Here is a 22694-nt window from a genome sequence, read left to right as displayed (position 1 = left end):
CTGGCATGCTGTCAATTAACTTCTGGGCCACATCCTGACTGATGGCAGCCCATTCTTGCATATTCAATGCTTGGAGTTTGTCCGAATTTGTGGGTTTTTGTTTGTCCAACCGGGGGTTTCCTGGCCATGGACCCAAAATATCGATGTTTTGTTCCCCGAGCCACTTAGTTATCACTTTTGCCTTATGGCAAGGTGCTCCATCATGCTGGAAAAGGCATTGTTCTTCATCAAACTGTTCCTGGATGGTTGGGAGAAGTTGCTCTCGGAGGATGTGTTGGTACCATTCTTTATTCATGGCTGTGTTCTTAGGCAAAATTGTGAGTGAGCCCACTCCCTTCGCTGAGAAGCAACCCCACACATGAATGGTCTTAGGATTTACTGTTGGCATGACACAGGACTGATTTTAGCGCTCACCTTGTCTTCTCCGGACAAGCTTTTTTCCGGATGCCCCAAACAATCGGAAAGGGGATTCATCAGAGAAAATTACTTTACCCCAGTCCTCAGCAGTCCAATCCCTGTACCTTTTGCAGAAAATCAGTCTGTCCCTGATGTTTTTCCTGGAGAGAAGTGGCTTCTTTGCTGCCCCTCTTGACACCAGGCCATCCTCCAAAAGTCTTCGCCTCACTGTGCGTGCAGATGCACTCACACCTACCTGCTGCCATTCCTGAGCAAGCTCTGTACTGGTGGTGCCCCGATCCCGCAGCTGAATCAACTTTAGGAGACGGTCCTGGCACTTGCTGGACTTTCTTGGGTGCCCTGAAGCCTTCTTCACAACAATTGAACCACTCTCCTTGAAGTTCTTGATGATCCGATAAATGGTTGATTTAGGTGCAATCTTACTGGCAGCAATATCCTTGCCTGTGAAGCCCTTTTTGTGCAAAGCAATGATTATGGCACGTGTTTCCTTGCAGGTAACCATGGTTGACAGAGGAAGAACAATGATTCCAAGCTCCACCCTCCTTTTGAAGCTTCCAGTCTGTTATACGAAACTCAATCAGCATGACAGCGTGATCTCCAGCCTTGTCCTCATCAACACTCACACCTGTGTTAACGAGAGAATCACTGACATGATGTCAGCTGGTCATTTTGTGGCAGGGCTGAAATGCAGTGGAAATGTTTTGGGGGGGATTCAGTTCATTTGCATGGCAAAGAGGGACTTTGCAATTAATTGCAATTCATCTGATCACTCTTCATAACATTCTGGAGTATATGCAAATTGCCATCATACATTCTGAGGCAGCAGACTTTGTGAAAATTAATATGTGTCATTCTCAAAACTTTTGACCACGACTGTACACCTGTTGTATTCGGCGCACGTGACAAATAAACTTTGATATAATGTTCCTCTTTCCAACATAGTAGAACTGCACCAGGCACGTCCTGAAAGAGATTTAAGAGGGTCAGAATAATGTTATTAATAGTAGTCTTGTTCATTACATAGTTAACTTAGTGGTGTGCAAATAGGACAACAATATAACTCAGTTATAGGTTAGCCTACTGTATGACGGAGAAAAAAACTTGAGAATGAAAACCCTCAGCTATAAAGTATAATCATCAACCCAACAGAGCATTTTTTTACCCATCAACCAATAGGTGCCCTTCTTTGCAAGGCATTGGACTTTGTCATTGAATCTATGCTTGAAATTCCCTTCTCGACTACGGGACCTTTCAGATAATTGTGTGGGATATAGAGACAGGGCAGTCATTCAAAAATCATGTTAAACTTAAGTACATTTTTGCCATAACAAAGGGGTTGAATGCTTATTGACTCAAGACATTTAACTTACATTTTCTATTCATTTTGTTAAAAAAAAAATATATATAAAAAAAATACATAATTACACTTTGACTTTTATAGGGGTATTGTTTGTAAATCAGTGACACAATCTAAATGTAATCTATTTTAAATTCAGGCTGTAACACAACAAAATGTGGAAAAATTCAAGGGTTGGAAATACTTTCTGTAGGTGTAGTAAAATGATAAACAATTTTGTGGAAAAAAGTCAGAATTGGGCTCCCTGTGTACAGTAACCATAGCCATGTAGGTGCTACTCTGATGAAATACAATCCACTGTCACCATATCAATACTGAGCCATCACAATATTCCACTGTGGTACATGGTCCGTATATGTCCTCTGACTCTCTCTTTCTCTCTTTCTACTGCCTGGTGTGTGTGGTCCAGGGGCTGGTCCGTCAGAGGCAGAGGTCCATCACCAGGCTCTGTTAGAGGGTAGTATCTCTACAGAGGCCTGTCTCAGCGTACTGGATGTCCTATCACTCTTCATTCAGTGCTTCAAGGTTAGCACTAGACATTTTACTATGGGTCTAGCTAAGTTTTTCCCTGCTCCATGCCCTAGTGATGGACTAGTTCAAGTTTGTATGAAGACACCGAATTAAAGGAATGAACCAGTTTGTTTCACTGTCTCAATTGCAGTGGTGGAAAAAGTACCCAATTCTCATACTTGAGTAAAAGTAAAAAATTCCTTCATAGAAAATGACTAATTGTCCTGTCCTGCTAAGCATTCAAAATGTAACAAGTACTTTTGAGTGTTAGGGGAAATGTATGGGGTAAAAAGTATATTATTTTCCTTAGTAATGTAGTGGAGTAAAAGTTGTCAAAAATATATATAGTAAAGTACAGATTCCCCCAAAGAGCTTCTTAAGTAGTACTTTCAATTATTTTTACTTAAGTCCTTTACACCACTACTCAATTGGAACTTCAATAATTGTTTGGTCAATTTGGTTTTAACACATTGATTTGAAAAATATTTGGATTTCTGCATTGGTTAACTGATCAGGTATGTGATTGATTGTCCTCAGAACCAGCTGCTGGACAGTGATGGCCACAACCCCCTGATGAAGAAAGTGTTTGATGTTTATCTCAAATTCCTGAAGGTTGGGCAATCAGAGGCTGCCCTCAAACACGTCTTTGCCTCCCTCAGGGCTTTCATTAACAAGGTGGGACTAAGAAATATAATTTTGCATTGGAAAAATAGGAACAAAATTACTCATTCATTTGGAGTTTAATATCTACAATGAGGGCATTATTTATCAAAGTGCGGTCATATTCATTATGGATTATTAATACTTTATCACAGTGTTTTGATTAATTATTTGTTTCAATGTTTTACATTTCGTTGTTCAACACTGTAGATTTACATATGGGGATTTTGTTGTTGTTGTCAGTTCCCGGTGGCGTTGTTTAAGGGCCGTGTGACTCTGTGTGCGGCTCTGTGCAATGAGGTTCTGAAGTGCTGTGTATCTAAGATGGGTCTGCTGCGGGCCGAGGCCTCCGCTCTACTCTACCTGCTGATGAGGAACAACTATGAGTACACCAAGAGGAAGACCTTCCTACGCACTCACCTGCAGGTCAGCTATTGTAACATGGGTGGATGGATGGATGGATGGATGGATGGATGGATGGATGGTTGGGTGGGTGGGATTGTTGGATAGATTAATACATAAATGAATACACCAAGAGGATAACCTTCCTATACACTCACCTACAGGGCATATACAACATCCCCCTGAACGTCAAGGAACTGCCAGCTGTCACTGATTGTTTATTTAACTGCACAATGCAATACTGATTCTGTTATTGCATCATCAGCAGTCCATCACAGGTGTGCCTATGAACATCTAACTAAGTTTCAAAGCACTTCTTCATGTTATGTCAAAGTAACACTATACCCAACCCATGAGTCCTCTCTGTGCGGTCTCAACCATTTAGCATGCACAAACTCCCCTCACACAAATAGATTTAAGTCACTAAGAATGGCTATGAACCAGTTGGAAACTCATTTGAAGTCCAAGCAGATTTAACATCACAGCACTGACATTGCTTTGATCATCTGACCAAAGAATGTGAATGAAAGTTCAAATACAGACCAGCTGTTTAGTTTCCCAACCTCCTCTAACAATCGGCTGTGTCAGAAACCATTCTCAATGCTTCCATAAGCCTTCAAGGGACATATTCATTAATTTCATTATCCATGGTGAAAATGGGCTCCAATTTCCATCTCATAACTCATCCAGTTGGACAGACAGAGCGCTGTGTGTGGGGGTGTGTGGTGTGTGTGTGTGTGTGGGGTGTGTGTGTGTGTGTTTTTGTTTATTTTATTTTGGATTGGAACAGTCCCACTCCTTTTGAATTTTATATTTTTATTGGACAGGACAGTGAGAAAGGAAGGAGCAAATAGAGAGTGCATGTGCAGTAGGTCGGATTTGGTCGATTTCATAGTACATGTGATTGAGGCAGCACCCCAGGCCAGGGGTGTGTTGTGTTTACATCGGTTCCCCCTTCATCTATCTTTCTACCTTCTCCCACATTTAAAAAAATACTAGTACACTAGGGCTGTGACCATACCAGTATCGCAATATTGTTTTCATGGCAAATGTAACGGCTTTCTTCCTGTGATGAAGGAGAGGACCAAAACGCAGCGCGGCTAGTGTTCAACATGTTTAATAAAGAATAATAACGTGAACACTACAAGCTACAAAACAATAAATGTGAAAAACCGAAAACAGTCCTCTCTGGTGCAGAACACAAAGACAGAAAACAATCACCCACAAACCAACAGTGCAAACAGGCTACCTTAATATGGTTCCCAATCAGAGACAATGACAAACACCTGCCTCTGATTGAGAACCATATTAGGCCAAACAACAAACCCAACATAGAAACACAAAACATAGAATGCCCACCCAGCTCACGTCCTGACCAACTAAACACAGACTAAACAAAGGAAATAAGGTCAGGAACGTGACAGCAAAAATGAAAACTCAAAGCAGACCAAACTCTTTGGTCCTTTAAAAACCTGATGTATGTCAAATATTGTGTGCTAGAGCATGGAAAATAAATACATGTGACTCTAGATGACGACATAATGATGCTTGTTTCCAATATTAGGGCTGTTTTCCTAAAGAAGTTAAATCCACTTTGTAATTAATGTAGTGTTTTTGCGGATTGTAGTATACTGTAGTATTTACTGTTGTTTTTTTGCAGACATTACTATAGTATTTACTATAGTTTTTTTGTTGTATTATCTTTGACATTGAAGTGGAGGCTTTCTCCTTGAGGAAACCTACTGGAGAAAAGAGAACATTTTCCATAACCTGTAGGTAGGACTGGGTTCTGAATGGATAGTTCAGAGCTTCTGCTCTTTTCTATAACCTGTAGGGAAAAACAATATTTGGCACAATGTGTGGCACAAATTGGGATATGGGGGAGGGGAATGGGCAGGGTATATGCAACTTAAACACTTTAGTATTTACTTTAGTTATAAAAGTGTAGTGTTTTTGTGGACTGTGGTGTTTTTGCGGACATTACTGTAGTGTTTACTACAGTGTTTTTTTTGTGGATAATACTGCAGTATTTACTATAATATCCTACAGTATACTACACATGATCGAGGGATACTACAGTGTATAGTATTCTACAGTATACTTCAGTTTACTACAGAATTCAATAGAAAGTACTGTAAACTGTAGTCTTTTTTCACGTGGGCTGGTGTAGATCATCATCGCAGTGAGCCAGCTGATCTCAGATGTGGCGCTGACCGGTAGCTCCCGCTTCCAGGAGTCCCTCTCTATCATCAACAACTTTGCCAACAGCGACAAAGCCATGAAGGTAACAGTTAGGAAAAGCTTGTAATGCATATTTGCTGTAGGTGGTTACGAATTAGCTCCCAGGGTTACGTAATTGCTAGGCTTTATCTCGTAAGGCTAACACTGTCTTGAGTCTCCATCGTCAACAACAGCGACAACAGCGACAAAACCAAGGTAACCCTCCACTCTTAGAAAAAATAATTACAAAAGGGTTCTTCGGCTGTCCCCATAGAAGAACCCTTTTTAGTTCCAGCTAGAACCCTTTTGGGTCCATGTAGAACCCCCCTGTAATCAGAGGTTTGCTTTATGCCCTTTCTATGCCCTTCAAATACTGTTTGTTTTCCTTCAAACACCTAAGTTAACTGGTTATTTCATCCCCTCGGGTCTGTTGTTCACCCGGTAGACATCATCATCATCATAAAACAACAACTAGTTCTCCAACAGTGACAAAGCAGCTGTGTAGCTAACCTAGGGTAGAGTACAGAAACCACCACAATCTCTCCATATCCCAGTCTTTTGGACGACGCAATCGCCATTGCATTGCACACTACCCTATCTCACCTGGACAAGTGAAATACCTATGTAAGAATGCTGTTCATCGACTCCAGCTCAGCTTTCAACAAAATAGTGCCCTCCAAGCTCATCACTAAGCTCAGGGCCCTGGGTCTGAACCCCTCCTTGTGCAACTGCGTCCTGGATGTACTGACGGGCCGACCCCAAGTGGTGAAGGTAGGCAACAACACCTCCGCCACAGGGGTGCATGCTCAGCCCCCTTCTGTACTCCCTGTTCACCCATGACTGTGTGGCCATGCACGTCTCCAACTCAATCATCAAATTTGCTGACGACACAACAGTGGAAGTCCTGATTACCAACAATGACGAGACAGCCTACAGGGAGGAGGTGAGAGCCCTGGCAGAGTGGTACCAGGAAAATAACCTCTCCCTCATCTTCAACAAAAAGAAGGAGCTGATCGTGGACTACAGGAGACAGCAGACAGAGAACGCCCCCATCCACAGTGACAGAGCCGCAGCGGAGAGGGTCTAAAGCTTCAAGTTCCTTGACGTGCACATCACTGACGACCTGAAATGGTCCCGTCACTCAGACAGTGTGGTGAAGAGGGTGCAACAGGACCTCTTCAACCTCAGGAGGCTGAAGAAATTTGGCTTAGCCCCTAAGACCCTCACAAACTTCTACAGATGCACCATTGAGAGCATCCTGACAGGCTGTATCACCGCCTGGTACAGCAATTGCACCGTCCGCAACCGCAGGGCTCTCCAGAGGTGGTCAGCCCAACGCATCACCGGGGGCACACTGCCTGCCCTCCAGGACATCTACAACACCCGATGTCACAGGAAGGCCAAAAAGATAATCAAGGTCCTCAGCCACCCGAGCCACAGCGTGTTCACCCCGTTACCATCTAGAAGGAGCAAGACAGTACAGGTGTATTAAAGCTGGAACTGAGAGACTGACAAACGGCTTCTTTCAGACTGTTAAACAGTCACCGCTAGCCGGCCTCCACCCAGTACCCTACCCTGAACGTTAGTCACTGTTACTAGCCGACTACCACCTGGTACTCTATTCTGCACCTTAGAGACTGCTTTGCCCTATGTACAGTACATAGTCGTTGAACACTGGTCACTTTAATAATGTTTACATACTGTTTTAACCACTTTATATCTATATACTGAATTCTAGTCATGGCTCATCCTATATAACTACTGCTGTACACACCTTTTCTATTCATATACTATCTATAATGTCTATAGACACCATTATTATATATATATATTTATATTCCAGACTGACTGCTCGTTCTGATATTTCTTAATTTCTTTCTTTTTACTTTTTGGATTATGTGCGATTGATTTGTATTGCTAGGTATCATTACTGCACTAGAAAGACAATTTTGCGATAACATTGGAAATCTGTGTACATGACCAATATACTTTGATTTGAAACAGTCCTGCTGTAATGAGTTCAACAAAAGTGTCAAAGGGACATACAGTGCATTCGGAAAGTATTCAGACCCCTTGACTTTTTCCATATTTTGTTACGTTACATTTGGGGAGTTTCTCCCATTCTTCTATGCAGACCCTCTAAAGCTCTGTCAGGTTGGCTTGGAAGCGTCGCTGCACAGCTTATTTCAGGTCTCTTCAGAGATGTTCGAATGGGTTCAAGTCCGGGCTCTGGCTGGGCTACTCAAGGACATTCAGAGACTTGTCCCAAAGCCACTCCTGCCTTGTCTTGGCTGTGTGCTTAGGGTCATTGTCCTTCGTTGTCCTTCGACCCAGTCTGAGGTCTTGAGCACTCTGGAGCAGGTTTTCATCAAGGATCTCTCTGTACTTTTCTCCGTTCATCTTTCCCTCGATCCTGACTAGTCTCCCAGTCCCTGCCGCTGAAAAACATTCCCACAACATGATGCTGCCACCACCATGCTTCACCGTAGGGATGGTGACAGGTTTCCTCCATACGTGACGCTTGGCTTTTAGGCCAAAGAGTTCAATCTTGGTTTCATCAGACCAGAGAATCTTGTTTCTCATGGTCTGAGAGTCCTTTAGATGCCTTTTGGCAAACTTCAAGCGCGCTGTCATGTGCCTTTTACTGGGGAGTGGCTTCCACCTGGCCTCTCTACCATAAAGGCCTGGTTGGTTGAGTGCTGCAGAGATGGTTGTCCTTCTGGAAGGTTCTCCCATCTCTACAGTGAAACTCTGGAGCTCTGTCAGAGTGACCATCGGTTCCTGGTCACCTCCCTGACCAAGGTCTTTCTCCAGATTGCTCAGTTTGGCCGGGCAGCCAGCTCTCAGAAGAGTCTTGGCAGTTCCAAACTTCTTCCATTTAAGAATGATGCAGGCCACTGTGTTCTTGAGGACCTTCAATGCTGCAGAAATGTTTTGGTACCCTTTCCCAGATCTGTGCCTCGACACAATCCTGTCTTGGAGCTCTACAGACAATTCCTTTGAACTCATGGCTTGGTTTTTGCACTGACATGCATTGTCAACTGTGGGACCTTATATAGACAGGTGTGTGGCTTTCCAAATCATGTCCAACCATTTGAATTTACCACAGGTGGACTCCAATCAAGTTGTAGAAACATCTGATGATCAATGGATACAGGATGAACCTGAGCTCAAATTCGAGTGTCATGGCAAAGGGTCTGAAAACTTATGTAAATAAGGTATTTCTGTTTTTAATTTTAATACATTTGCAGAACATTGACAAAAACATGTTCTCGCTTTGTCATTATGGGGTAATCCATTTTAGTATAAGGCTGTAAATTAACAAAATGTGGAAAAAGTCAAAGGGTCTGAGTACTTTCTGAATGCACTGTATATACTGCCTTGGCTGTGCTCTTTTAATGAGTGATACAGTTGTTTGTTCCCCGGTCAGATATTAACCATGCTGTTGTCTTGGAGTAGGATATGCGGCTTGGAAAGGGAGATTTTTTCATAAGATGTGTAAAGTATCAAGGTCTTGCTCCATTCTGTAATAGCTTGAAATGTAAATATGTCTGAGGTGGTTAAGACGCGTGTTAGCTCCCAGAGCTAGCCTAATGCCGAGGCTTTAGCTCATTGGGCTAATACAGTCTTGAGTCGAGCAGATGACCAGGATGCTATCTGACTTTGCCTGTGAATACACTTAAGTCTTACTAGATACGAGTACCTGCTATATTACTCAGATGCAGATCCACTGTGAAGGATGGGAAATGTGTTCTGCTAATGTTTTGTAAATTACCAACTGTCTGTGCTGTTCCAGTTATGTTTATCTGAGGATGAATAAATTAGCACACTCCCTAGTACAGAATGGTTACCAGTAACCCTCAGGCTGTGCTGTGCTTCGTGTGTGTTTGTGTGAGTGTAGTCGACAGCGTTCCCTGGGGAGGTGAAGGGACTGACGAAGCGTATCCGGACGGTGCTGATGGCCACGGCCCAAATGAGGGAGCATGAAAAGGACCCAGAGATGCTGCTGGACCTGCAGTACAGCCTGGCTCGCTCCTACGCCTCCACCCCCGAGCTGCGACGCACCTGGCTGGATAGCATGGCCCGGGCACACATCAAGAACGGAGACCTCTCTGAGGTACAGTCAATTATGTACAGAAACATGTACAGTACCAATCTAAAGTTGACAAACCTACTCATTCAATGTTTTTTCTTTATTTTTACTATTTTCTACATTATAGAATCATAAGTTAACACATCAAAACTATGAAATAACACATATGGAATCATGTAGTAAATAGAAAAGTGTTAAACAAATCAAAATATATTTGAGATTTGAGATTCTTCAAAGCAACCACCCTTTGCCTTGATGACAGCTTTGCACACTCTTGGCATTCTCTCAACCAGCTTCATGAGGTAGTCAAATGGAATGCATTTCAGTTAACATGTGTGCCTTGTTAAAAGTTAATTTGTGGAATTTATTTCCTTAATGCATTTCAGCCAATCAGTTGTGTTGTGACAAGGTAGGGGTGGTATACAGAAGATAGCCTTATTTGGTAAAATACCAAGTCCATATTATCACAAGAACACCTCAAATAAGCAAAGAGAAACGGCAGTGCATCATTACTATAAGGCATGAAGGTCAGTCAATCTGGAACATTTCGAGTCGCAAAAACCATCAAGCGCTATGATGTAACTGGCTCGCTTGAGGACCGCCACAGGAAAGGAAGACCCAGAATTACCACTGCTCCAAAGGTTAAGACCAAGTAAATGCTTCACAGAGTTCAAGTAGCAGACACATCTCAACATGTGAAATGCTGTTCAGAGGAGACTGTGTGAATCAGGCCTTCGTGGTCAAATTGCAGCAAAGAAACCTCTACTAAAGGACAATAATAATAAGAAGAGACTTGCTTGGGACAAGAAACATGAGAAGTGGCCATTAGAACGGTGGAAATCTGTCCATTGGTCTGATGAGTCCAAATTTGAGATTTTTGGTTCCAACCGCTGTGTCTTTGTGAGACGCAGAGTAGGTGAACGGATGATCTCCGCATGTGTGGTTCCCACTGTGAAGCATGGAGGAGGAGGTGGGATGGTGTGGGAGTGCTTTGCTGGTGATACTGTCAGTGATTTATTTAGAATTCAAGGCACACTTAACCAGCATGGTGCCAGACGTGATGCTTGGCATTCAGGCCAATAAGTTCAATCTTGGTTTCATCAGACCAGAACATATTGTTTCCTCATGGTATGAGAGTCCTTTAGGTGCCTTTTGGCAAACTCCACGCGGGCTGTCATGTGCCATTTTCTGAGGAGTGGCTTCCATCTGGGCACTCTACCATAAATAGGCCTGATTGGTGGAGTGCTGCAGTGCTGCAGAGATGGTTGTCCTTCTGGAAGATTCTCCCATCTCCGAAGAGGAACTCTGGAGCTCTGTCAGAGTGACCATCAGCTTCTTGCTCACCTCCCTGACCAAGGCCCTTCTAACCTGATTGCTCAGTTTTGCCGGGCGGCCAGTTCTAGGAAGAGTCTTGGTGGTAAAACATTTCTTCCATTTAAGAATGCCACTGTGTTCTTGGGGACCTTCAACTGCTCCAGAAATGTTTTTCTACCCTTCCCCAGATCTGTGCCTTGACACAATCCTGTCTCGGAGCTCTACAGACAATTCCTTCATCCTCATGGCTTGGTTTTTGCTCTGACGTGCACTGTCAACTGTGGGACCATAAATAGACAGGTGTGTGCCTTTCCAAATCATGTCCAATCAATTGAATTTACCACAGGTGGACTACAATCGAGATGTAGAAATATCTCAAGGATGACTAATGGAAACAGGATGCACCTGAGCTCATTTAAGTCTCATAGCAAAGGGTCTGAATACTTATGTAAATGTTTTATCAATTGGAAAAAATTCTAAAAACCTGTTTTTGCTTTGTCATTATCAGGTATTGTGTGTAGTTTGTTATTTAATCCATTTCATAATAAGGCTGTAACGTACCAAAATGTGGAAACAGGGAAATGGTCTGAATACTTTCCGAATGCACTGTGGGGATGACGTCATCGATGCACTTATTAATGAAGCCCGTGACTGATGTGGTTAACTACTCAATGCCACGGATGAATCCCAGAGCATATTCCAATCTGTGCTAGTGAAACGGTCCTGTAACTTAGCATCTGCTTCATCGGACCACTTCCATATTGAGCTGGCACTGGTACTTCCTGTTTGAGTTTTTTCTTGTAAGCAGGAATCAGGTGTATAGTGTTATGTTCAAATTTGCGAAATGGAGGACGAGAGAGAGCTTTGTATGCTTTTTCTGTGTTTGGAGTAAGATTTTTTTTGCCTTTAGTTGACATGCTGGTAGAAATGAAATGAGGTAATACGAATTTCAGTTTTCCTGCATTAAAATCACCGGCCACTAAGAGCGCCGCGTCTGGATGAGCATTTCCTTGTTTGCTTATCTTCTACTTAGTACTCATCCCGGATCCGGGAGCACCCCCCACAGTAAAAAAGCTGACTAGCATAGCCTAGCATAGCGTCACAAGTAAATACAAGCATCTAAATATCATTAAATCACAAGTCCAAGACACCAGATGAAAGATACAGATCTTGTGAATCCAGCCATCATTTCTGATTTTTAAAATGTTTTACAGGGAAGACACAATATGTAAATCTATTAGCTAACCACGTTAGCAAAAGACACCACTTTTTTTACTCCACCATTTTTTTACTCCATCAGTAGCTATCACTAATTCGACTAAATAAAGATATATATAGCCACTAACCAAGAAACAACTTCATAAGATGACAGTCTGATAACATATTTATGGTATAGCATATGTTTTTTTTGAAAAATTTGCATATTTCAGGTATAAATCACAGTTCTACATTGCAGCTGCAATCTGAAATAGCGTTGGAAGCAGCCGGAATAATTACAGAGACCGACGTCAATTACCAAAATACTCATCCTAAAACATTTCTGAAAAATACACAGCATACAGCAATCGAAAGACACAGATCTTGTGAATCCAGACAATATTTCAGATTTTCTAAGTGTTTTACAGCGAAAACACAATATATCGTTATATTAGCATACCACATGAGCTAACATCACCCCAGCATTGAATCAAGGCAAAAGGGGCGATAACGTTATCGCCACCAAAATATATTAATTTTTTCACTAACCTTCTCAGAATTCTTCAGATGACAGTCCTGTAACATCATATTACACAATGCATATAGAGTTTGTTCGAAAATGTGCATATTTAGCATCACAAATCGTGGTTATGCAATGTAATCTGTCAAAACATGGCATGCATTCTGGCCGGCGCCATCTTGGAAAGGCACCTATGTTTACGATTATTTATCGATTAGATTGACAAAAAAAATACAGGTTGGACAGCTAATGAAAGATGCATTGGTTATTAATGCAACCGCTGATTTCGATTTTTAAAATTAACGTTACTAGACATACATTGTGAGTTACAGCCAGACTAGTGCCGCAAAAAATGGCCGACAACTGCGTTTACATTTTTCCACATAAATACGGAATAAAATCATAAATAACTCTTACTTTTGGACGAGCTTCCATCAGTATCTTGGGCAATGTGTCCTTTGTCCAAAAGAATCGTTGCTTTGTTGTAAAACGACCTCTTCAACTTCGGAACTAGCAGCTAACGATAGCTACACGGCACACACATGTCCAAATCCTCAAATGCAATACTAAGGAAATTCCGAAAAATAGCAATATACTCGCATAAACTGATATAAATCGGTTTCAAATAACTTCGTTATGATGTTTCTAACACCTATATCGAATTAAATCACAGACGGATAGATCTTCGGTCAATAACGAGAGCTTTTGAGCATGCCATTCTGATGTCCTCCCTTGCGTCTTGGCGAGCGTCGAAAAGAAGGGACATCTCACTCCATTGCCTTTTATAAACTCTGAGAAACACGTAGAGACGCCATTCCACTTCTCATTGGTTACTGACATCCAGGGGAAGGCGGGTGCAGTTCATTTCGATCCATAGGGCACACACAGAGCTTAAAACTGATCCGAGATCAGAGACTATTTTTCAGAGCTTCGCATGTCCTGTCATGATTTTCGCTGTAGAAAGAGTTCTGGTTCACCCACAGACATAATTCAAACGGTTTTAGAAACTAGAGATTGTTTTCTATCCAATAGTAATAATAATATGCATATTGTACGAGCAAGAATTGAGTATGAGGCAGTTTAATTTGGAGACGATATTTTCCAAAGTGGAAACAGCACTCAACGAGCTGCATAGGACCTTTTCTCAATACAGGGGGGTATTGAGAAAAGGTCCTATGCAGCTCGTTGAGTGCGGTCTTACTGCCAGCATCGGTTTGTGATGGTAAATAGACAGCTATGGAAAATATTATGGTCAGCAACTTATCATGAGGTATTCTAACTCACACGAGTAGAATCTAGAGACTTCCTTAATATTAGAGATTGCTCACCAGCTGTTGTTAACAAAGAGACACACACACACCTCCCCCTTGAGCTTATCCGACACTGCTGTTCTGTCGATGCATAGAAATACCTTGTACTTGTTCAGCCACGATTCTGAGAAACATAGAATATTACAGTTCTTCAGGGTCATCTCGAACGGAGCTCGTCCAGTTTGTTCTCCAGTGATTGTACGTTTACCAGTAGAACAGAGGGTACAGGCGGTTTACAGTATGTACTCACCGACGTAGTTTCATCAGGGTGCCCGCACATCGCCCTCTCTAATGCCGCCTTTTTCTTTTCTGAGTCTCATGGAAAGGGGCCCGGTCCGGTGTGAGCAGTACAGTATGTGCTACGCCTCTGACTTGTTGAAGTAAAGATCTTCATCCAAATCGAAGTTAGTGATCACTGTTCTGATATCCAGAAGTTATTTTTGGTCATAGGATATGATGGGGGAAACATTATGTACCAAAAAAGTTAAGATCAGCGTGAAAAAAAATTGCAGAATTGGTTAGTAGCCTGTAAAACAGCAGCTATCCATTGCAGCGGCATTCTTTCATGTCTGTCTGTCTGTCTGTCTGTCTGTCTGTCTGTCTGTCTGTCTGTCTGTCTGTCTGTCTGTCTGTCTGTCTGTCTGTCTGTCTGTCTGTCTGTCTGTCATATAATTGGTCTGGGCTTCCTAATACACTGCTTAAACACACAGGCTGCGTATCAAGTGGGTACCTTATTCCCTATAGAGTGCACAACATTTGACCGGAGCCCATAGGGAGTAGGGTGCCATTTTAGACACAGCCATAGAGTTAGTCTGGGCTTCCTCATACACTGACAACTAAACAGTAACTGTAAACACACACTCATACTTCTAAGTCCTAGAACTTCATTGTGACCTCACGCAAACCTCTTGTTTGTCTCTTTATTTTAATGCCTGCACCCCAGATGTCAGGCCAGGGCCAAAGTCAAAGTTAGTGCACTATATAGGGAATAGGGTGCATTTTTGGACACAAACCAATATGTTTTCCCAGTGACCTAGATGTGAAAGTAGATTTAATTTCTTCCCAGTACTGGACCTCCTGTGTGGATGCTACATTAAGGTGGATGCTACCATGATTACAGATAATACTGAATGAATTGTGAATAATGATGAGAAAGTTAGATGCACAAATATCATACCCCCAAAAATCCACATTAATGTAGAAGTGTTTAGAAACATATTCTATTCTTATTTACAATAAAAGTGACTCCAAAATGACATAATTCATTATTTATCATTAATTTCTATTGGGAACAAAATAATCAACAAAAAACAATACAAAATCTGCCACTCCCCCAATACTTTTGGAGCTCACTATATTTCAACATATACATATGTTTTCTGGGTTTGTATCGGTGTAGAATTCTCGAAAAACACCAACCACATACATGTTGCAATCAGCACCGGATATCTCAGCACTCTGCTTCAACTGTCTTTCAAAGTCTGTGTGCTGTGCTGAAGTTGTGCTATAAAGGAATCTTCTATATCTGGAAATGTGTACAGTTCTGAACTTGCGCTGTAGAGGAATCTGATATGTATGTAAATATGTTCAGTTCTGAACATACTCTCTAGTTCAGGGCTCTCCAACCCTGTTCCTGGAGACCTACCGTCCTGTAGGTTTTCACTCCAACCCTAATCTAACTCACCTGATTCTAATAATTAGTTGGTTGATAAGCAGAATCATTTTAGTTACAACTGGGGTTGGAGTGAAAACCTACAGGAGGGTAGTTCTTTAGGAACTGTGTTGGAGAGCCCTGCTATAGAGGAATCTAATACCATACAGTATGTAAATATGTGTAACCGAGACTTCCAGCCACTGACCTTTTTAGAGATATGTATTCAAATGGCCTGGGAAGGTAGCCTGGTCCAGATCTGTGTGTGCTCTAGCCAACTCCTCTTATATGTTGTCATGTTCGGGCCAGGCAATCCTGGGAAACTGATTAGTCAGGGAGGAATGCCGGGAACACTGAGAGGAAGGGGGTTGGAGTAAACAGGAAATCTCCCTCAGTCTTGGAGGGAACACACACAAACACTCAGCTTTCCTTTCTAATTGATGCCGTTTCCCACAATATGATAAAGTGGACTGGTGGTGAGGCATTTAGGAATTAAGGGCCGGTTTCACAGACAAGGCTGAAGCCTAGTCCCAGACTAAAATGCCTGTTTGAGCTGTCTTAACTCAAAGCGACTTGCAGACTTATTTCAAAATAGTCATAGATTCTAGCCTGTTCTAGATTAAACAAAGCTGATTGCAAGAGGGAGGATTAGAGCTACTCTAGGACTAAATTGAATCTTAAATGAATCCTTCAAAGAGGCAGGTTTAACTTCTGCTTAGTACTGTTTGTGAGGGAGCAGGGACTATTTTGAATATCTAAATCAAGACCAACATCCACTACAGAGGCCAGCCAGACAAGTATTTAGGAGGATGGATAGGAGTAATCCATTAAATTACTTTGAAATAGCTTTTTGAGACCACTGTCGTATGTACAAATAAAATGCATTGGAGATAATATCTTTCTTGAGCCTAGACGTTCCTCTCTGTCTCACAGAGGAAGGCCTCTATCCGATTCTTTCCAAGTTCTGATCACTTTGAGGTTTTTGGCATCTAGAATCTTTTATCGTGAAACTGGTGATTTTGTATGGTGCCGGTGACGCAACTGTGTTAGAATAGTTCAGTCTGCAGCGCCATTTGTGAACTGAGGAGTCTTTACATCAAGTTTCCTGATGCTGCTGGCCAAGCCAACTATAAAGTGCAATTCTATGAATATGGGCACTTCCCAGGAGTGATTGGCTGTGTAGATTGATGTCATGTTACCATCAAGTGTCCATCAACTCCTGATGTTGTGTCACGCCCTGGCCTTAGTATTCTTTGTTTTCTTTATTATTTTAGTTAGGTCAGGGTGTGACATGGGGAATGTTTGTGTTTTGTCTAGTTTGGGTGGTTATATGGTAAAGGGGGTGTTGGGTGTAGTGTATGGGTTTGTGTTGAGTGAATGTGTCTAGGTATGTCTATGGTTGAGTGAATGTGTCTAGGTATGTCTATGGTTGCCTGAGTGGTTCTCAATCAGAGACAGATGTTTTTAATTTGTCTCTGATTGGGAGCCATATTTAAGGCAGCCATAGGCATCATGTATTTGTGGGTAATTGTCTATGTCTAAACGTTAGTAGCGTGTGTGTGCACTTTCGTTTTGTAGCTTCACGGTCGTTTGTTGTTTTGTTAGTTTGTAAAGTGTTTTGTTCCGTTTTTCCTTCTTAAAATAAAAAGAAGATGTCTTATTTTTCACATGCTGCGTTTTGGTCCTCTCTCTCTTCACAAGACGATCGTGACAGAATTACCCACCAAACAAGGATCAAGCAGCGTGATCAGCGGCAACAGGAGCAACGCAAGAAGGAATGGCAATGGGAGCGTAATCTGGACTACACTACGTGGGAGGAGATCGACAGGTGGGCGATCGACCCAGGGCGAATGCCGGAGTCCGCCTGGGATTCTCTGGCTCAGTGCGAGGAGGGATACCGGCGAATGGAGGCAGCAAAACGACGCGGTAGGAAGCCTGTGAGTCAGCCCAAAACATTTCTTGGGGGGGGGATAAAAGGGAGTGTGGCGAAGTCAGGTAGGAGACCTGCGCATACTCCCTGTACTTACCGTGGAGAGCGAGAGTACGGGCAGACACTGTGTTACGCAGTAGAGCGCATGGTGTCTCCTGTACGTGTTCATAGCCCGGTGCGGGTTATTCCACCTCCCCGCACTGGTAGGGCTAGATTGGGCATTGAGCCAGGTGCCATGAAGCCGGCTCAACGCGTCTGGTCTCCAGTGCGTCTCCTCGGGCCGGCATACATGGCACCAGCCTTACGCATGGTGTCCCCGGTTCGCCTACATAGCCCGGTGCGGGTTATTCCATCTCCCCGCACTGGTCGGGCGACGGGGAGCATTCAACCAGGTAAGGTTGGGCAGGCTCGGTGCTCAAGGGAGCCAGTACGCCTGCACGGTCCGGTATTTCCGGCGCCACCTCCCCGCCCCAGCCCAGTACCACCAGTGCCTACACCACGCACCAGGCTTCCTGTGCGTCTCCAGAGCCCTGTTCCTCTTCCCCGCACTAGCCTTGAGATGCGTGTCCCCAGTCCGGTACCACCAGTTCCGGTACCACGCACCAAGCCTCTAGTGCGTATCCAGAGCCCTGTACGCACTGTTGCTTCTCCCCGCACTCGCCCTGAGGGGCGTGCCCTCAGCCCGGTACCACCTGTGCCGGTACCACGCACCAGGACTATAGTGCGCTTTGAGAGCCCAGTGTGTCCTGTTGCTGCTCCCCGCACTAGCCCTGAGATGCGTGTCCCCAGCCCGGTACCACCAGTTCCGGCACCACGCACTAGGCCTAATGTGCGTCTCCAGGGTCAAGTATGCCCTGTTCCTTCTCCCCGCACTAGCCTTCAGGTGCGTGTCCCCAGCCCGGTACCACCAGTTCCGGCACCACGCACCAGGCCTACAGTGCGCCTCAGCCGGCCAGAGCTGCCCGTCTGCCAAGCGCCATCTGAGCCATCCGTCTACCAAGCGCCATCTGAGCCATCCGTCTACCAAGCGCCATCTGAGCCATCCGTCTACCCAGCGCCATCTGAGCCATCCGTCTACCCAGCGCCATCTGAGCCATCCGTCTGCACAGAGCCATTAGAGCCGCCCGTCTGTCCCGAGCCGTCAGAGCCGTTAGTCAGTCAGGAGCCGCTAGAGCCATTCGTCAGTCAGGATCTGCCAGAGCCGCCAACCAGACAGGATCTGCCAGAGCCGCCAACCAGACAGGATCTGCCAGAGCCGCCAACCAGACAGGATCTGCCAGAGCCGCCAACCAGACAGGATCTGCCAGAGCCGCCAACCAGACAGGATCTGCCAGAGCCGCCAACCAGACAGGATCTGCCAGAGCCGCCAACCAGACAGGATCTGCCAGAGCCGTCAGCGAGCCATGATCTGCCAGAGCCGTCAGCGAGCCATGAGCAGCCAGAGCCGTCAGCGAGCCATGAGCAGCCAGAGCCGCCAGCGAGCCATGAGCAGCCAGAGCCGCCAGCCAGCCATGAGCAGCCAGAGCCGCCAGCCAGCCATGAGCAGCCAGAACCGCCCGCCAGCCATGAGCAGCCAGAGTCGCCCGCCAGCCATGAGCAGCCAGAGTCGCCCGCCAGCCATGAGCAGCCAGAGTCGCCCGCCAGCCATGAGCAGCCAGAGTCGCCCGCCAGCCATGAGCAGCCAGAGTCGCCCGCCAGCCATGAGCAGCCAGAGTCGCCCGCCAGCCATGAGCAGCCAGAGTCGCCCGCCAGCCATGAGCAGCCAGAGTCGCCCGCCAGCCATGAGCAGCCAGAGTCGCCCGCCAGCCATGAGCAGCCAGAGTCGCCCGCCAGCCATGAGCAGCCAGAGTCGCCCGCCAGCCAGGATCAGCTGAATCCGCCAGTCAGCCAGGATCTACCAGAGACACCGAAGCGGATATTGACAATGGTGGAGTGGTGGCCACGTCCCGCACCCGAGCCGCCGCCATATTAAGGCCCACCCCGGACCCTCCCTTTCTGTGTCAGGTTTTGCGGCCGGAGTCCGCACCTTTTGGGGGGGGTACTGTCACGCCCTGGCCTTAGTATTCTTTGTTTTCTTTATTATTTTAGTTAGGTCAGGGTGTGACATGGGGAATGTTTGTGTTTTGTCTAGTTTGGGTGGTTATATGGTAAAGGGGGTGTTGGGTGTAGTGTATGGGTTTGTGTTGAGTGAATGTGTCTAGGTATGTCTATGGTTGAGTGAATGTGTCTAGGTATGTCTATGGTTGCCTGAGTGGTTCTCAATCAGAGACAGATGTTTTTCATTTGTCTCTGATTGGGAGCCATATTTAAGGCAGCCATAGGCATCATGTATTTGTGGGTAATTGTCTATGTCTAAACGTTAGTAGCTTGTGTGTGCACTTTCGTTTTGTAGCTTCACGGTCGTTTGTTGTTTTGTTAGTTTGTAAAGTGTTTTGTTTCGTTTTTCCTTCTTAAAATAAAAAGAAGATGTCTTATTTTTCACATGCTGCGTTTTGGTCCTCTCTCTCTTCACAAGACGATCGTGACATGTTGAGTACAGGAACCGTAAGAACTGGTTTTCCATCAATGTTCAGGGTGTATGCACTCCTAATTTAGAGTTTCAAACATTGTTGCACGTTGGAAAGGTGCAACTCACGATTGAAGGATTTCTCAACTCTTCATTGTGTGCTCAGTTTCAGAGAGGACAACATGGTGGACTACTACTTGGTGACAGTGGATATAGTCAGAGTAACTTTTTTTATTCACTCCATACATAAATCCCACAACAGCTGAGCAGCAGATGCAACCGAGCTCATATCCGCACGAGAAGGATGGTCGAGCGTATGTTTTGGAGAATGGAAAAATTAATTCCAGTGTTGACGCAATACACTTCGTTTCAAGCCAAGATGCTGCAAGGTGATCATTGCTACAGCTGTGCTGCACAACTACCTAATCCTCCAATGGAAGATCAGGATCAAGCAGATGTGCCCATGGCTGAGGCAGGCAATGACCAACGAGGACTTGCACACAGAGTTGCTTTCACATTGCAGCACTTCAACTAGATGAGATGCATTTAATTATGGAATGTATTCATTATGGCTTATGTTTGCTTTGATAATGTTTGTTCTGTACAGCAAAATTAAATGAGTGACTAAACCAAGGCTGGTTTAAAATGTAGTTTGTGGTGATTAAAATACTCACTCATGAATATTCAAATGACAAAACATGAATTTTTAACATATCATATTGTTCACCATGGCTGATAATCCCAATTGTCTCATTACTGTATCTTGTTTGGATCATACCTCTCTCTTCCAACTTCATATCCAATTCAACCTGTAGAATTCTCATTTTCATGTCATACTCTTCCTTCAGATATTTAATTTTATGTTCATGAAATTCTCTGGCTGACTTTTCATGCATGGTCATCTTTTTTGTTCTCTGCTGAAAGGTGGTGGCAGCATCTTCTCTCAGGGATGCTATAGCAGATGTAGAGGGTACACACTCACTGTGCACTGGCTCTTCCAACCTGTTCAGATCCCGTTCTTCTGGAAAAATAACACCGTTAGAAGCACAAATAAACTCATATGGTCCTTAGAATGAAAGAAGAATAAAGATTGACACGGACAGTGGAATATATTTACTAAAGGAAGTAACCAATTTACTTCCTTTGGTATATGTACCGTTTGTGCTCAGTTCTTCATCTGAACTGTCCAAATGGTCGTCGTTTGGTATACCATCCAGAGGTTGGTCATCGTTTGGTATACCATCCAGAGGTTGGTCATCGTTTGGTATACCATCCAGAGGTTGGTCATCGTTTGGTATACCATCCAGAGGTTGGTCATCGTTTGGTATACCATCCAGAGGTTGGTCATCGTTTGGTATACCATCCAGAGGTTGGTCATCGTTTGGTATACCATCCAGAGGTTGGTCATCGTTTGGTATACCATCCAGAGGTTGGTCATCGTTTGGTATACCATCCAGAGGTTGGTCATCGTTTGGTATACCATCCAGAGGTTGGTCATCGTTTGGTATACCATCCAGAGGTTGCTCATCGTTTGGTATACCATCTAGAGGTTGGTCGTCGTCTGATATACCATCCAGAGGTTGGTCATCGTTTGGTATACCATCCAGAGGTTGGTCATCGTCTGATATACCATCCAGAGGTTGGTCATCGTTTGGTATACCATCCAGAGGTTGGTCATCGTTTGGTATACCATCCAGAGGTTGGTCATCGTTTGGTATACCATCCAGAGGTTGGTCATCGTTTGGTATACCATCCAGAGGTTGGTCTTCGTTTGGTATACCATCCAGAGGTTGGTCATCGTCTGATATACCATCCAGAGGTTGGTCATCGTTTGGTATACCATCCAGAGGTTGGTCATCGTTTGGTATACCATCCAGAGGTTGGTCATCGTTTGGTATACCATCCAGAGGTTGGTCATCGTTTGGTATACCATCCAGAGGTTGGTCATCGTTTGGTATACCATCCAGAGGTTGGTCATTGTTTGGTATACCATCCAGAGGTTGGTCATCGTTTGGTATACCATCCAGAGGTTGGTCATCGTTTGGTATACCATCCAGAGGTTGGTCATCATTTGGTATACCATCCAGAGGTTGGTCATCGTTTGGTATACCATCCAGAGGTTGGTCATCGTTTGGTATACCATCCAGAGGTTGGTCATCGTTTGGTATACCATCCAGAGGTTGCTGGTGCTCAATTATTCCAGACAGCAAGTCACTCAATTCATCGGTCTTGTCTTTTTAGTAAATCGCTCTCTTCTGATCTCTGCATTCTCTTTTTTCTTAAGCCATTTTAAGGTTCTTCCACACTCTATAAAAGGCAGATGTCATTCAATTTAAGTGATGTCACAAAAATATGAATATGAGAAATGTGAAATACTGATAATAATGAAGATATCTCACCTGAAGTTGTTGTACGCTCCTTGTGGTTACATTTTCATTTGCATTGAATTCACAGCAAATTGCAGCGCAACCACAATTTTTATTTTGCTCGGTAGCAGTAGTATGGTTTTTACTTTCAATAACTGGATGGTTTGACAAAATTAGTTTTTTTTCATACAAATAATTTTTGCTTCTGCCATTGTTTTGTCTCAAGATTCACACCAGTAAT

At 44.0% G+C, this 22694-nt stretch overlaps 1 protein-coding gene across 7 annotated transcripts in view; it reads left to right on the top strand.

Annotated features, from left to right (window-relative positions):
- Positions 1 to 22694, top strand: part of LOC139561653 (dedicator of cytokinesis protein 11-like) — a 120286-nt gene that overhangs the window by 68710 nt on the left and 28882 nt on the right. For all 7 annotated transcript variants that reach the window (XR_011672178.1, XM_071378898.1, XM_071378902.1 and 4 more), the window contains 5 exons: positions 2184 to 2299; positions 2822 to 2959; positions 3188 to 3370; positions 5517 to 5630; positions 9468 to 9683. Coding sequence is in view for 6 of the 7 variants with exons in the window: in XM_071378898.1 (XP_071234999.1) it covers positions 2184 to 2299; positions 2822 to 2959; positions 3188 to 3370; positions 5517 to 5630; positions 9468 to 9683 (767 nt within the window). In the remaining variant the exon portion in view is untranslated. The remainder of the gene's footprint in view (positions 1 to 2183; positions 2300 to 2821; positions 2960 to 3187; positions 3371 to 5516; positions 5631 to 9467; positions 9684 to 22694) is intronic.

Source organism: Salvelinus alpinus, chromosome 31 (genome assembly GCF_045679555.1).
Source record: "Salvelinus alpinus chromosome 31, SLU_Salpinus.1, whole genome shotgun sequence".
Taxonomy (NCBI): Eukaryota; Metazoa; Chordata; class Actinopteri; order Salmoniformes; family Salmonidae; genus Salvelinus; species Salvelinus alpinus.
The sequence above is the reverse complement of the archived record's forward strand: the minus strand, read 5'-3'. Positions and strand labels throughout refer to the sequence as shown.